This window comes from Chlorocebus sabaeus, chromosome 22 (assembly GCF_047675955.1).
Source record: "Chlorocebus sabaeus isolate Y175 chromosome 22, mChlSab1.0.hap1, whole genome shotgun sequence".
Lineage (NCBI taxonomy): Eukaryota > Metazoa > Chordata > Mammalia > Primates > Cercopithecidae > Chlorocebus > Chlorocebus sabaeus.
In genome coordinates this window covers 91,381,726-91,397,883 of record NC_132925.1, presented here as the reverse complement: position 1 = coordinate 91,397,883, position 16,158 = coordinate 91,381,726, and the positions used below count along the sequence as shown (strand labels likewise).

Sequence of the window (16,158 nt, the reverse complement as noted above, 5' to 3'; positions counted from 1 at the left end):
GAGCTACAGACACCCTCTTCCCGCCTCCCGCCAGCTATCAAGGGTCTCCCGTCAGGTCACCCCTTTTCCTCCACTCCCACTTCCAGCACCTGAGTCCAGGTGCTTAGCACCTTTTCTGCAGCAGCATAGCAATCCCTCCCTGGATCCCTCACCCTTAGCCTCTGACCTCAGACTGCCAACCTGGTTCCCTAGACCTCTAACTTCATTCTGCGCAACTCCCCCACACTCATCACCACCCCAGCCAGGACAGTCTGCCCCAGTCCCTCACCCACTTTGGCTTTCCTGCCTATGTAGCTTGCAGGAGCTCCCTTCACATGCACAGACTCCCTCCCTCCCCAAATCCATTCATCCAAGCACACACCCTTCAGGACCTATCTCACCCCAGAGGAAACTGGGTCTTCCAAACCCCACAACCCCCTTCATCTGTACACAGATACGATACCTACTGCCCTATGAGGAATGTGAACACTCTAAGCGCAGGGTCTTTCCATCCCATGCCATTCTGGGGAGCCATTACTTGCCAAGGATAGAGTGACTGAGGGACCAGGTGCTGAGAACCTGAGGTGGGAGGCATTTGGGCCATACTCACTCTCCAAGACTGAACACAGGCTCCAAGAAGAAAGTATGCCTTATAGGAAACACTCCTGGCTCCACAGGCTCTGACAGCTCTGCACAGACATCAGTGAACAAGCCCCCACCTGCAGCCCCTGCATACAGCTACCCTGCGCTCTCAAAGGGGAGTGGGTTCTCTGGAACGTGCCTGACTTCCAATACTCCAACACCAGGACTGAATACCAGCCCAAAGCTCCTGTTTACTCAGGGCACACGAGGCCACCCATGGCCATTTAGTCCAGGAGGTCATGGGTCACTGTTCCCCTCTGAAAAGAGATCATACACATGCCCCCACTGCACCTCCCACCCGTGGGAGACCCCCTCTTCCCTCTCACTGCCTCTCCATGCACACTCCTGGTGTCCTGAGCTCTGCCTATGCCTGTGGAAGATTTCCCCGGGCTGTGTGGAGGTGCACCCAGCCCCAGTGGCACACCAGTGCTGCCCAAAACACTCTCTGTACCAGGGATCCAGATTGGCCATCAATTCCTATACTTATGTCCCCAGCAACATTTATCAACCATTCCCCCAGTCTCTCTTCCCTGCTTTCCTCTGATCACTCCTCCAGTACTAGAACCAGGAAGTTCTCCCCCACATGGTAGAGAAAGTGATCCAGGAGATGGGAAGTAACCGTGGTCACCAATGAGTAGGCAGCTGGCTAGGTTCCACTCGCTGGAACTCCCAGGCCATCTGACATCGGACAGTCAGGTAAGTGGAGGGCAGGCCAGGAAATTCAAAATGAAAATCTAGGCCTCAGGAGTGCATCCATAACAGTTCAGAAAAGAGGACAAACAGGAGATGAGAGAGGAACTAAAGGGGGTGACTACCCCAACTCCAGGCCTAACCTTCAAGTCTTGGATCTTGATTCTCAATGAAAAAAACTCAGTCTGATTGTTTTAAATAATAAAACTCAGGATATTTTAACTGGACATTAGCACAAAGTTTTGATAATTAATGTAAATGAACCTTGTCTGCAAAGTGAAGTGTGCCTGCTGGTGAGTGACACAGATGCTGCTCCTTCAGATCGAGGTTATACACGCCCCCAAAGGCTCACTTCATTGCTATGAGTCTCTAACTAAATCCACATTTACAGCTATTGCCTCAGACCCTCTGGAGGAGGGGCCAGGGGTTAGCTGGCTCTGAATAGCATGTAGAGCACAGGTAGTGTGGCCACAAATGTCACACAGGTGACCAGGGTGCTGTAGATGGTGTTCCTGTTGACTTGGGCTTCTAGTCTCTGCTCCGTGTCCGACAGTGCCAAGATCATACTCCCCTGCTCTAGCAAGGAGCTGGGCATAGCCCCGTCTGCTGGTTCCGCCAGGCCTGGGTGTGCTGCAGCCTTTACAAGCTGAACCACCCCAGCCATTTGGCTACAAGTCTTTTCTAGGCCATCAAGCTGCTCTCGTAAGCCTTCTAGACATGAATGGACTTGCCTGGAATGACTGAGCTGCTCTTTCAAGGCAGCTGAAAGGACGTCTACATCTCTGTCTCTGGTAGGGGGAGTACCTGCCTGTGACCCAGAGCCCTGCCCTGGCCCAGCAGCATGTACCAGGCCTCTCAAGTCCACCATGAGATTGTGGAGGTCCCTCTGCTGGAGGGAGTAGCTAGACGCCTGTTCTCGAATGGCCTCCTGGAGACTCACAGGCCCCTTCTGTGCCTCCAGGAGTAAGGCCTTCAGCTCCTGTAGCCGGACACGGTTCACATAGGTGGAGCCAGCCACACCAATCAGGGCTCCCAGGACTGAGCCAATGAGGGACCAGTTCTTGGTCCTCTCCGCCCTTGTGCGCTCCTTCTCATGACTTTCCCGCACAGCTGCAGAGAAGAGGGAGAATTTCTCGCGCTCAGAGTCTTCTGCACGCAGATAGGCTGTGCGAAGTCTCTTCTCCTCCTGCAGAAGCAAAGCCATGTTACTGGGTTACATGGGGACAAGGTGGCCCTGCAGCTATAGCCACCAACAGATGGCTCACTACCTTGTGCCTGGCAGAGTACATGTTCTATAGACCCCTGCTGAATGAATGAAGGTAGCACGAACCCGGCTGGGTCAGAGGGGCAAAGGAATTGAGAGTGAGCAAAGTGAGTTACATGATCGTCCCACCTGAGCAGTCCTGGGTTTGACCAGAGGTATACTTATGTCTACACGAAGGGAAGTGTCCAGCACTTCCTGGGCCAGCCCCTCCATGGTTCTCCTTCCTCAGCATTCTGGGTCCCAGGCTACACTGCTCTGAACAGTTGGCCCCTGTACTCCAGAAGAAAGTAGATGGACAGGCTCTGGAAGCTTGGGGTTCTGTCCCTCCATAGGAGCTTCTGGTTCACCTCTGTACCAGGCCTCTGATTAAGGACCAGTCAGGGTTCCCACCTGGCCCCTCCATGATCTGCCAGGCTAGGGTCACTGTCCAGGTGTGAAAGGATTGCCTCCTGAGGTGCCTACCTGCAGCATCCTGTGCTCGAGAGTAGCCAGTTCCAAGTACTGACTGTCCTCCCTGGAGACACGGTCCAAGCGGTCCCTCACCTCCTTCAGCTTGGCCTGGTGAACTTCCAAGTCCTCCCGAGCCTCTCGGACAAGCCCTCGAGCCACCATGAACACTTTCTCAGCCTGCAAAGAGAAAACCGGAGGCCATCTGCACCTTCTCTCCACACCCACACAGGCTCAGCTGCATTCCCAGCGAGGCTGTGGCTAAGAAGAGGTCACTGGGGTGTGAGCTGCAAAGGGTGGAAACGGAATTCCTTAGACACTAATCCTGGCTCACCCAGTGGTGTTCAAAGTGCAGCCTTGGGCCACACCCATCAGAATCACGAGATTTAGCCATTCAAGCAGAAATAACATGCCCCTGAAAAAACTTGAAAACAGCTAACAATGCACACAATTTGTGTCCATCAAACCTGTGTTGGTAGGCTTGTGTTGGTAGGCTGTTTCCCGTGTGTTGCCTTATATATGCCTCATAACAATGCCATGAAAGGCACTGCTGCAGCCTACAGTTTATAGACCTGGAAACACCAGCTCAGCCAAGCTCAAAATCTCCAAGGAAAGAAATGGCACTGTTTGTCTCAAAGCCCCCGCTGAACCCCAGGTTCTTCCCACCTTGCTATACTACTCCATGCCTAAGCAGGAGTGGGAACAGAGATGACAGAATGCTTTTCTGCCACCACAAAGGACTTGACAACCACAACTCGCTCTTTCCACTCACAGTGTGACATTTCCTACTGCCCTCTACCTTCGCAAAAGATGTTGTAATTACACACAGTAAGAGTACTGCAGCAAGCCCCAGGTAACTTTCACCATCAATCCCCAAACAGTCCACAAAGGAAGTATTTGCTGGCCTCACAGACTGGATGTTAGTGGCCAGGGACTTATTAGTACACAGTAACTGTTTTTAGAGAAAGTAGGTGGCACAGTTACATGGAGACCTTCACCCCAGAAGCATCAAGCCCAGGTTTCCACATGAGAAATGAGGCCAAACACAAGTCTGGATGTGGCTACCCAGCACCACGTGACTGGTTTGGCACATTTCCCAAGTCAGAGGGCAGGGCCAGCCACCCCAGCTCCCCTCCTCACCTCTGTCACCTTTCCCTGGGCCTCTCGAACCTCACTGAGTCCAACAAACTCTTCATATCTGTCCCACCAAGTCTTGGCTGTGGAGGTCGCTCGTTGCTGAATGCTGTGCCCCAGGGCTCTTCCCAGTGCTGGGAGGCGGTGATGCAGCCCGAGGGCCACTTCCTCAGGTCTTTTCTCTCTGGGTTGGCTTGGGCCTGGGCTGCAGAGAGTCCTGGTCATAAAGAGGTCCCTTCCAAGGAGGCCCCTCCGGACCAGTATGCGGGGCACACCCACGATGTGCTGCATGGCAAACCCAGGGCTGCGCCCCGCCATCAGGAGATCTGTGAGGGGGACGCCAGACAGGTCAGCTCACAGCTGAGAAAGGCTGGACATAAGTCCGTTCTGAGGCCTAGGGACAGTTCTGAACAGACTAATCCTCACTAAAATCATCTAAACTGAGCACCACCCTGTTGGGCCCAGAGACTGTGGCCCCTGTGGCAAGAGGATGCTCAGGCTCTCCCCTGGGTGCTCTTGGGCAATGGAACGCAGTTGGGGAAGAGCCTCTAGGATACCATTCCTTCCAGTGCCTGCCACCATGCCACACAAAGCGGACCCTTCCCTGCTACCCACTTCCCTACATCCCCCAGGTCTCTCTGCTGTGACTTGAATGAGAATCCTGATGTCCAGGTTTCTGATATCAAAGACAGTTTTGAAACCAGAGTTGTACACATGCTGACAAAGCCCCACAAAGATGCATAAATACTCCCTGCAATGTTGTAGAACTCAGGGGAATTTAGGAAGACTAAGATCCAGGATCATTTCTGTCAAACAGCCTCAAAACCAACTCCCCAGACTCTCTAAGGACTGCCTCAGCACAAGGGAAGCAGAGTTTCAATTCTGTACAAGGGCCTAAGGACACAGGCCATTTGTGACCCAAGACAGAAAACTCTTAGCTCTCCTCTAAGACAATTCCAAGGGCAAAACAAAACAAAACTGTTTTTGCCACAGAGGACTTTTCTTAGGTTCACGCCATCCGTCTTCGCCCCCAGACTTTCCAGGCCACCAACTCTCAGTCTCATACTCCTTGACTTCCATAAGTTTTCTCTTTCCTCTCCAACCTGCCATTGCTCAACGGGTTAGGTTTCTCTCATCTTTCCCTCTTCCATCTTGCTTTGATATTTGGGCCTGCTTCTCATTACCTGAACAGCAGGGAGTCTCCTGTTATCCAGAATCAGGCCTCACCTGAGCCCAAGAGTGCAGGTGACTCTGAGGACCACAAAGAGGTGGCCAGGTGACCCATTTTCTCAGAAAAAGCTGAGCCAATAGCACCCTCCTCTGGCCAAACCACACCTCAAAGTCCCTAAGCGCTGATCCTGGCTGTGAGAGCGACACCTGGCGGCCAACAGACTAGGCCAGAGAGAGAAAAGCAGAGGGAGCTGCAGACAGGAAGAAACTGAAGGAGCTCCAAATACAGAATAGAAAGGGGCTTCCTGATGGAAGGTGATGTGAGACAGAGGCCCCCCACAGCACCCTAGCCTCCTCTCCATCATGCTGTGCTAAGAGCTGTCTTTGGAGAAGCTCAGGGGCTTTGAAAACACAGCTGGTAGGCTAGAAACATGTTTTCTGGGCAAAGTGGGCCTGAGCTGAGAGCTGCAGAAGGGAACATCACTGTGACAGTGGTCCCAAGCTCGTGCCACATCCAAACCCCTGGGCCCCCTTCATAAGGCTGGGTTCCATGGCCATGAGGGTGCATACCATCCAGGCCCCAGCAGCCAGTCAGACTCCCAGGCCTCAAGGCCAGCACCCACGACACACAGGCTGGGACTCTATAACACCCCTGCAGGTGTATCCTTCATCAAACAAAGCATGCAGTGTCCACCATGGCTGGCACCACTTTTCAACACCCTCTCTTCCCAACATCACTGCCCCTCTTGGCTTCCTCCAACCTTCTCAGCCTCCTTTCCCAGCACCGCCTCTACTAGCTGCCCACTTTTAGACCCCAGGAAGGTCACCCATTCCTGGCAGAGATGACAACTACTCTACTGTCTCTTGTGCAATCTTCGCTTTCTTCCCTCCCCTCCCCCACCCCCACGTTCTGCATATGGCAGCCCAAGGCTCTGTAACACAAAAATCAGATTACATTCCTCTGATCAAAATCCCCCAAAAGCTCCCATTTCACCTGGCGGTGGCCAAGAAGCCCTGAGACCTCTCAGCCCTCATCCTCTTCCTTCTACTGCCATACTCTGCTCCAGCCACTGTGCTGCTCTGTGCCCTGCCACCTCCTCCAGCTGGATGACTCTTCCTCCACAAGTCTACTCAGTTCACCCTGACATCTTCATCTTTGCCCAAATATCACCTCTCAGTAAGGCTTCCTTGACCACTCCCTCCCCAACTAGCTTCTCTGCTTTATTTTTCTCCTGATGGACACATTTCCTTATGTGTTGCCTATTCTCTCACTAGAACCTAAGCTGGGTGACAACAGAGACTTCATAAGGGAATGTGGTAATAATTCCCAAGTTGTTTATCCACTCCAGTCCCTCCCCTCAGCCTCTCCACCACCCCACCAGCCCCCAACCCCAGGCCCCATTTCTCAGCCCCCAGGATGTCACCACTTAGATATTTCACAGGCCCCCCAACCACCAAGGGGAAGAATGTTCCTGGCAAAGAGAAAAGGTGGAAAGTGCTTGAGGTTGCTCAAAACCTGAAAGGCAGTCAGTGCAACTAGAAAGCAAAAGCAGAGATGAATGGATGGAGAAGCTGGACAGGTGAAGCAGGGCCCTGAGGGTCAAGTTCAGAATCCTGCCCCTTCAGATCCATTCTCCCACTCTATGTAGATGGCTGTCTCCTACCAACTGCCCCTTCCTCAAGCCTCTATCATGTTCCTCATCTTCACTTCCAGCCTGATAGTCTGCTTGCTTCATTTTCCACCAAGAAAATAATAAAAAGTTGGAAGAGAACTTCCACAAACTCCCAATCACCAGTAACTGCCCCATTTCCACCTCCTCTCTTGATCCTCAGGATAAAAAAACCCATGCTTCTAGGGAAGACCAACCTGTGCCCCAGGGCCCAAATCCTCTCTCTTCCTGAGGCACTGCTCAGTAATTGATCTGACACCCCCACCAGCAACTGCCCCATTTCTCTGGTTCCCTTTATAACCAAACTCCTTGACAGACTGCCTGAATTCACTGTTTCTGTTCCTCTTCTCTGATTCCGTCCAGCTTTCTCTGATCTGGCCTTCACCCGCTCCTCCTTCACATGCCGTTTCACTTGGTTTCCAGTCCCCACTCATCTGCCTAACCTCTGGAATATGCAGCACCCCAGCGCTCAGCACTCAGACTCCTCTCTTATCCAGTCCTGTGGTTTTAAAAATCATCTATGAAAATGGTCTAAAAAATTTATTTTGGTGAAAGCCATACAACTCTGTGATATAATAAAACCACTGAATTGCACACATTGCATGAATTGTATGGTATGCAAGTTATACATCAATAAAGTTGTTTTAAAAAAAAAAAAAATTATACTCTTGACTCCTCCAGCCCATACCTCTCTCCACAGGGTTCTTGGCTCATTTATCAAACTTCCCAACCTGTATCTCTGCCTGAAAATCTTTTTTTTTTTTTTGAGACGGAGTCTTGCTCTGTCGCCCAGGCTGGAGTGCAGTGGCACAATCTCGGCTTACTGCAACCTCCACCTCCCGGGTTCAAGCAATTCTCCTGCCTCAGCCTCCTGAGTAGCTGGGATTACAGGCACCCCACCATGCCCAGCTAATTTTTACATTTTTAGTAGAGACGGGGTTTCACCATGTTGGTCAGGCTGGTCTCGAATCCCTGACCTCGTGATCCACCCACCTCAGCCTCCCAAAGTGCTGGGATTACAGGCAGGAGTCACCACGCCCAGCCCGTCTGCCTGAAAATCTAATGGAGATCTCATCTTCCCTTCCCAAACCTGTTTTTCCCATAGCCTTCTCCAACATGGATGACAGCAATACCAAGTTCAAGTATTCAGACCAACAACCTCGCATCACCCCTGATTCCTCATTTCTCTCCCACCTCACATCCATCTATCAGCAAATGCCACTGGCTTTCCAAATCCAGGATCCCTCCTCTTCTCACCTCTGCCACTGCTACCAAATGGTCCCAATGACCCACATCACATCTCTAGCCTGGACTATCCCAAGAGCCTCCTGACAGACGTCACCCTGCTTCTATTCCAGTCACTGCAATTTATTGTCAGCAGAGTCAATGTTCCTTTCCAAACACAGGTGGGACCATGTCTCTCTGCTCAACCCCTACAATGGTTCCCCACTTCTCTCAAGGTAAAAGCCTGTCTTTTCCATGGCCTACAGGGAACCTACCCACTGGCTCTCATTTCTCTGACCTCATCTCCCACTAGTCTCCCTTTCCTCACTCCACTCCAAGCACATGGATCTTCTTGAAGTTGCTGGAGCGCACCAGGTTGTCCCCAGCTCAGGGCCTTCATGACAGCTGCTATCAGTGCTGCTTGCTCCCTCACCTTCTTCAAGTCCTGCTCAACTAGTAGCCCCTTGGGAGGTCTACACACACCCTATCAGATATGGCGATCCCACTCCCACCCTAGCACTCCTGACCCACTGTCTACGCTTTATTTTTTCCATGCACCTATCACATGACCTACAATATGTATCTCATTTATTTGCTTTGGTTATAGTCTGTCTCACTCACTAGAATTTCAGCTTGGTACCTACATATAGTACATACCCAGCAAAAAATGTATTCATCTGCCTAATCTTTGGACACTGTAGCATCCCAGCACTCAGCACTGTTATTTAAAAAATTAAGAGCTTTGGCCAGGCGCGGTGGCTCACACCTGTAATCCTAACACTTTGGGAGGCTGAGGCGGGAGGATCATGAGGTCAGGAGTTCAAGACCAGCCTGGCCAATATGGTGAAACCCCGTCTCTACTACAAATACAAAAATTTTCCAGGCATGGTGGCGGGCATCTGTAATCCCAGCTACTGGGGAGGTGAAACCCCGTCTCTACTAAAAATACAAAAATTTTCTGGGCATGGTGGTGGGCACCTGTAATCCCAGCTACTGGGGAGGCTGAGACAGGAGAATCGCTTGAACCCAGGAAGCAGAGGTTGAAGTGAGCCAAGATCGTGCCATTGCACTCCAGCCTGGGCGACAAGAGCAAGGCTCCATCTCGGGGGGGAAAAAAAAAGCTTTATTGATATATAACTTGCATACCATATAATTCACGCAATAACTTGCATACCATATAATTCACGCAATGTGTACAATTCAGTGGTTTTAGCATATTCACAGTGTTGTATGGCCATCACCAAAATAAATTTTTTAGACCATTTTCATAGATGAATAAACAGAATTCGCAAACTGCTGCACCCCTGACTATATTATAAAACAAACTCCTTACAGGGGTTTTCAAAGCTATAGGACCATGTGATATAACTCCCTCCCACTTCTGCCATCTCCCAGCCTACTCTACCTCCACCCAAGCTGTGCTTTCCTCGGTTCCAGGAACGCGCCGAGCTTCAAGGCCTTTGCACATGCACATGCCCTGCTGTGTACCTGAAGTGCTCTTCCTGCGCACGGCCACAGGCCTGGGGGGGCCTTCCGATTAAGTACCCCTCCTAAGGTTCCGGATTCTACCCTGGCAGGACGACCCTAGCTCCTCGTACCAGGAGCGGCCGGACCTAGCGTCTGCCACTCAGTTGACCTCTGACCTGTTAGTCCCCGCCCCTGGAGCGCCGCATCCGGTAGCGAGAGTTCAACTTCCTGACTAGGAGCCAATCAGGGGAGCCGCCTCGCTGTCTACGACAGAGGGTGGGGGAAGACGCGCCGTTTCCGGTGGCAGGGTCTGGGGAAGGGGCGGCAGGCGCCATGTCCGGCCGCGAAGGTAAGTGTTGCGGGACGGTGAGGACTGTGAGGACTACGGGGACGGCGGGGCGGGGATCGGGCGGCAGGGGCAGGCCGAACGTGCTCGTGTCGCCCACAGGTGGCAAGAAGAAGCCACTGAAACAGCCTAAGAAGCAGGCCAAGGAGATGGACGAGGTGAGGGCGGGCGCGGTGGCACGGGCGGGTGCGGAGGGCCTGGGAAACAGGCCTGAGTTGAACCCCCTTTGCCTCTCCCCAGGAAGATAAGGCTTTCAAGCAGAAACAAAAAGAGGAGCAGAAGAAACTCGAGGAGCTAAAAGCGAAGGCCGCGGGGAAGGGGCCCTTGGGTAAGTGGAGGCTGAATGTAGCTCAAGCTGGCCAAACACTATGAGCGTCTGTTGGGATGAGGGCGCGGACATGCCTTTTTCCTGCCTCCTGAACTGCGAGGTCTCGTTTTCCGACGTCCGCTGTAGCGGATGGTCTTTAGCCAGTCTCGGATTTGCAGCAGCAGTAAGGGCCGGGAGCTGGAAACGAAGTCTGCCTCCCAGGCAGTCTGGGCTTCCATTCCTTAGGGAATGGAGAAACGGAAACATTGAAATGTATTTACCTCAGACGCAGATTCATACAGTTAAGTTTCTCAGTGTCTTCCGCAATCTCTTGCCCCAAATTCGTATTTTACTGCCTTATTAGTGTTTGAACGTTACTTGACTTCGAAGTTTTTCTGTTTTTTGTTTTGTTTTGTTTTTTTGAGACAGAGGCTCACTCCGTCTCCCAGGTTGGAATGCAGCGGCGCGATCGCGGCTCACTGCAGCCTCCGCCTTCCTGGTTCAAGCGATTCTCCTACCTCATCCTCCCAGGTAGCTGGGCGTACAGGTGGCTGCCACCACGTCTGGCTAATTTTTCTTTTTTTCTTTTTTTTTGAGACGGAGTTCGGCTAATTTTTGTACTTTTAGTAGAGCTAGGGTTTCACCATCTTGGCCAGGCTGGTCTTGAACTCCTGACCTCGTGATCCACCCGCCTCGGCCTCCCAAATGCTGGGATTGCAGGCGTGAACCACCGCGCCTAATTTTTTTCGTATTTATTGTAGAGACGGAGTTTCACCATGTTGGCCAAGCTGGTCTCAACTCCTGACCTCAGGTGATCCACCCGCCTGGGCCTCCCAAAGTGCTCGGACTACAAACCTGAGCCAAAGCGCCCGGCCACCCTTTTTTTTTTTTGTACTCATATTATCTCTATGCTTTTGCTTTCTGAGTCTTTTTACTTCTGGGTGTGCCTAGACTAAAAGTCCAGGCTCTTCAGTGTGCTGTTGCTCCATATGCTTTTCTAACTGAATCCTCCACCTTTTTACATCTTTTATGTAGGAGGAATTCATTACATTTCAAAAGATTTTTCAGGCCCAGCAGTTCTAGTACTTTATGTGCATCTTAAGCATTATTTTACATTCATCCAACTAGTGATTATTTTCTCCACAGTTGTTTATGCCCTATTTGAGCACTGTGAGCCACACTAGGCATGATGGAGACAAGGATGGTGGGAGTGTCATCGGGGCTTCTCAAGACCTCTCTCCCAGTGGGTTTGATCCATTATTCTTTTTTTTTTTTTTTTTTTTTTTTGAGACGGAGTCTTGCTCTGTAGCCTGGGCTGGACTGCAGTGGCCGGATCTCAGCTCACTGCAAGCTCCGCCTCCCGGGTTCACGCCATTCTCCTGCCTCAGCCTCCCGAGTAGCTGGGACTACAGGCACCCGCCACCTCGCCCGGCTAGTTTTTTGTATTTTTAGTAGAGACGGGGTTTCACCGTGTTAGCCAGGATGGTCTCGATCTCCTGACCTCGTGATCCGCCCGTCTCGGCCTCCCAAAGTGCTGGGATTACAGGCTTGAGCCACCGCGCCCGGCTGATCCATTATTCTTTACCTACCCAGCACTGAGATTCTAGTTCTTGAGATTCCTTTTCAGAATGGTGTAAGGGGCCAGGGACAGTGGCTGACGACCATAATCCTAGTGCTTTGGGAGGCCTAAGCAGGAGGATTGTTTAAGGCTAGGAGTTCACAGCATCAAAGGGAGACCCTGTCTACAGAAAAATTTTAAAATTAGCTGAGCGTGGTGGTGGTGGCTCATTTCCTGTAATCCCAGCTATTTAAAAGGCTGAGGCAGCCTCATTTAAGCACAGGAGTTAAAAGTAAGAGGATTATTTGAGCACAGGAGTTCAGGCTGCAGTGAGCTGGGATCACGCCACTGTATTCCAGCCTGGGAGATAGAGTGAGACCCTATCTCAAAAAAAAAAAAAGGTATCTTGCACCCTCTTTTAATCTGTGATTGTGTATAGGGAAAAGATCAGTCCTTAGTGTAACTCTATGCTAGTTGTTTGTCATTGAGCATCATCTAATATTTTTTTTTTAAGGTTTATTTTGTCAGGCCCCTTTGGATCTTCTTTCCTGTATTAGGCATACATAACCCTACACTGTTTCTTTTTTTTTTTTTTTTTTTTAGAGGGAGTCTCACTCTGTCGCCCAGGCTGGAGTGCAGTGGCGCGATCTCAGCTCACTGCAACCTCCGCCTCCTGGGTTCAAGTGATTCTCCTGCCTCAGCCTCCTGAGTAGCTGGGATTACAGGTGCACACCGCCATTCCTGGCTAATTTTTGTATTTTTAGTAGAGACAGGGTTTCACCATGTTGGCCAGGATGGTCTCGATCTCCTGACCTTGTGATCTGCCTGCCTCAGCCTCCTAAAGTGCTGGGATTACAGGCGTGAGCCACCGCGCCTGGCCCAATCCTACACTGTTTCTTAAATCGCCTACTGGGTTCCACATATATGATGATTTGTAAATTAGTAGAGTATACCAGGTGCCAGGATCATAATATGGAAGGCAGTGTAATGTGGCAGTTAAGAATGTGGACTTTGAAGTCAGACAACTCAGGTTGGAATCCTGGCTTGTCACATACATTGAACAACACCTAACAATAATACTTCTTTTTTGGCTGGGCACAGTGGCTCACGCCTGTAATCCCAGCACTTTGGGAGCTGAGGTGGGTGGACCACTTGAGGTCAGGAGTTTGAGACCTGCCTGGCCAACATGGTGAAACCCCATCTCTACTAAAAATACAAAAATCAGCCGGATGTGGTGGCGTGTGCCTGTCGTCCCAGCTACTCGGGAGGCTGATGCATAAACAATCACTTGAACCCGGGAGGTGGAGGCTGCAGTGAGCCAAAATTGCACCACCGTAGTCCAGCCTAGGTGACAAAACAAGACTCTGTCCCAAAAAAAAAGGCTGGGCTCAGTGGCTCACACTTGTAATCCCTGCATTCTGGGAGGCCGAGGCAGGCGGATCACCTGAGGTCAGGAGTTCGAGACCAGCCTGACCAATATGGTGAAGCCCCATCTCTACTAAAAATACAAAAATTAGCTGGGGCTTGTAGTCCCAGCTGCTCGGGAGGCTGAGACGGGAAAATTGCTTGAACCCAGGAGGCGGGGGTTGCAGTGAGCTGAGATCGTGCCACTGCACTCCAGCCTGGGTGACACAGCAAGACTCTGTCTCAAAAAAAAAAAAAGAACTTCTTTTTCTGTAAAATGGATTGATAGGGAATGAGGATTAAATAAGCCAATCTGTGAAGTATACAGGAGTGTAGATCTAGACCAGTGCGCAGCCAGCCACTGCTTGTAAACACCATCTTATCCTCATTTTACCTTTACCTAGAACAGACAATATCAGTGAAGCTGCTATCCATGCTTGTGTTAAAGCGAATGCCCAGTACAAAAGCCAGGCTTTACTAAGGTCCACAGCAGGTCCATGGGGCTTCTACCGTAAGAACTATATTTTTCCCTAATTGTGACTATTTTTCTTTTGCAGCCACAGGTGGAATTAAGAAATCTGGCAAAAAGTAAGCTGTTCCTTATGCCTGAGGAGATGGTGATCCTTTATTTCATCCTTATTTAAACGTCTATATTCCCTGCCATAACATCTTTTGCCACCTAAAGCTGGAATTAAGTGTTGTCTTGGAGCTGTTGTACATTTAAGAATAAACTTTTGTAAAAAAAAAAAAAAAAAAACTTACAGTGGTTCATCATCTCTTTAGTTGTTTTCACTAAGTCATTCCTACCATAACTGTGAATTTAAAGTAAAACCAGCTCAGAACCTTGCCAGAGTCTGCTCTTTGGTCTTTGTTCTACCCTAAACTTTGTATCACCTGAAATTAAACCAACTTGTTTGAAAGGATGTCCTTCTCGTGTGGTTGTATGCCTGACAATACCTTACATGAGGTTAGTGGAAGAATTTGCACTTTTTTTCTTGGTGGGGGAGGGGGTGGAGTGCAGTGGCATGATCTCTACTCAATGCAACCTCCAACTCCTGGGTTCAAGGTGTTCTCCTGCTTCGGCCTCCCAAGTAGCTGTGGTTAGAGGCACCTGCCACCATGCCTGGCTGATTTTTTGTATTAGTAGAGGGGGGTTTCACCATGTTGGCCAGGCTGGTCTCAAACTCCTGACCTCAAGTGATCTGCCTGCTTCAGCCTCCCAAAGTGCTGGGATTACAGGCATGAGCCACTGTGCCTGACCAGAATTTGTGCTTTTAAAACCCATCTTTATGTTGTGACATCCAGATTGCCAAATGTTTTGGTGAGATTTGTTCATCTGTTCATGTAAGGCGTGTGCTATATGCAGGCATTGGGGTACGTACCAGGGAACAGTTCCTGTTGTCAAGGAACTTCTCTACTGTGGAAGAGGCAGGGCAGGGCAAATGATATGATCCTCCAAGTTGCTGGCAGTGAAGTCCCCATGCCCACCAAACAGGTCCAGGGCAGCAGCTGCAGGAAGCCCCAGCCCACTTGCTGGTGGATGGAGGGGGTGCCAGTGCCAGGCAAGGGGTTGGGGGTGAGGCAAAACAGGCTCACTCTACCTCCTGCTGCCCAGGACTGGAGTCCCAGGCATACCTACCGCTTGCCCCTTACTAAATGCAAAGACAGAGACCATAATGTATGCTAAATATCTATTAAAACGCTTAGCTGGGTGTGGTGGTGCACTTCTGTAGTCCCAGCTATTTGGGAGGCTGAGGTGGGAAGATCACTTGAGCTCAAGAGTTTGAGGCTGCAGTGAGCCAAGATCACACCACTGCACTCCATCCTGGGAGACAGAACAAGACCCTGTATTTTAAAAAAAAATTCAGAAGCACAAAGAGAGCTCTGGAACCATTATGGGACTTTGCTAAATCAAAACTAGGTTTTAGAATATTTAAAACTTTCATGATTAATGTACTAGATATTAACGCAGGATGGGGGGGGGCGGGGGGAAGCCTGTGTTGGTCCTCTCCAGAAAGTTGCACAGCCAGGAGCACCCTTCTATAGGCTTCAGGCATTCCCTATGGGGCTCTGCCAGCTGGCACCCAGCCGTATGCTGCTAAAACAAGCCTGAGCACCAGTGATTGACACTGTTCGTGAAAGCAAGTTACTTGGTGGAACCTATCCCCCTTTAACAAATGAACAATCCTGTCTCTTTCCAGGACCAGAGTCCTGCAGCAATTAAGCATGCAACATTTGGGCAGCTATCTGAGGGAGACTACCAGTTACTCCAAAAAACTTTCAACTCCTTAGACATTGAAGGCCCTGATAGCACTCTCTTTTTCATTTAATCTTTTTATTTAATGCCTTCACAAACATTCCTAGGACACTCACAGGTGAAGTTTGGCACTGAGCAGGTAAGGCTGAAAGGGTCTTGCTCCTGTTACTCTCCATTGCCAGTTCTCTATTGCGGCTGTTCTGCACACCACAGCTGCCCAATAAAATGTGTCAGGCACGCAAGCCCACCTCAAATTGCTGCTCCTTTGTGAAGCTTTACCTCTGTCTTCGCCACAGGTAACTGACCTGGCCTTTCTGTGGCTTCCCTTTCAATGTAGAATTCTCGTGTTAGTCTTATGTGCCGGCCTCCTACCCCTCTATCCTGCTAACTTGACTCAACCTGTAGGACAGCCCAGGTGCCATTTACAGAGGGACTTCCTTGACCTCCTGAGCCCTATTCTATGCAACCAGGGCTTAGAAAAAAAAAACACTCCAGCACTCAGAGGAATGAATGTTAACAGCCTGGGCAGCTCCCACCCCCTCCCACACAGGAACAGCTCCAAACATCACTCCTCCTTGGGACTTTCCTCCTCCCTAAGC

General features: G+C 50.5%; 2 protein-coding genes across 4 annotated transcripts; one reads left to right on the top strand and one right to left on the bottom strand.

The window, feature by feature from the left end:
- Window positions 1-1,503: 1,503 nt before the first annotated feature.
- On the bottom strand, window positions 1,504-9,858 carry CCDC51 (coiled-coil domain containing 51). Of its 3 annotated transcripts, none has more exons than XM_007984117.3 (4): window positions 9,709-9,858; window positions 4,163-4,482; window positions 3,038-3,202; window positions 1,504-2,497 (listed from the first exon to the last, which is right to left on the bottom strand). In XM_007984117.3, exons 2-4 carry the CDS (start codon window positions 4,472-4,474, stop codon window positions 1,739-1,741), a joined length of 1,236 nt encoding a protein of 411 aa, XP_007982308.1. In that variant the 5' UTR covers window positions 4,475-4,482; window positions 9,709-9,858; the 3' UTR covers window positions 1,504-1,738. The 3 variants fall into 3 exon arrangements, with proteins under 3 accessions (XP_007982308.1, XP_007982309.1, XP_007982310.1); XM_007984118.3 differs by having other exon boundaries at window positions 4,163-4,361; XM_007984119.3 differs by lacking the exon at window positions 4,163-4,482.
- A 70-nt stretch (window positions 9,859-9,928) lies between these two features.
- On the top strand, window positions 9,929-14,225 carry TMA7 (translation machinery associated 7 homolog). The gene is made up of 4 exons (XM_073010245.1): window positions 9,929-10,036; window positions 10,136-10,191; window positions 10,274-10,361; window positions 13,860-14,225. Exons 1-4 carry the CDS (start codon window positions 10,021-10,023, stop codon window positions 13,892-13,894), a joined length of 195 nt encoding a protein of 64 aa, XP_072866346.1. The 5' UTR covers window positions 9,929-10,020; the 3' UTR covers window positions 13,895-14,225.
- The last annotated feature ends 1,933 nt before the right edge of the window (window positions 14,226-16,158 follow it).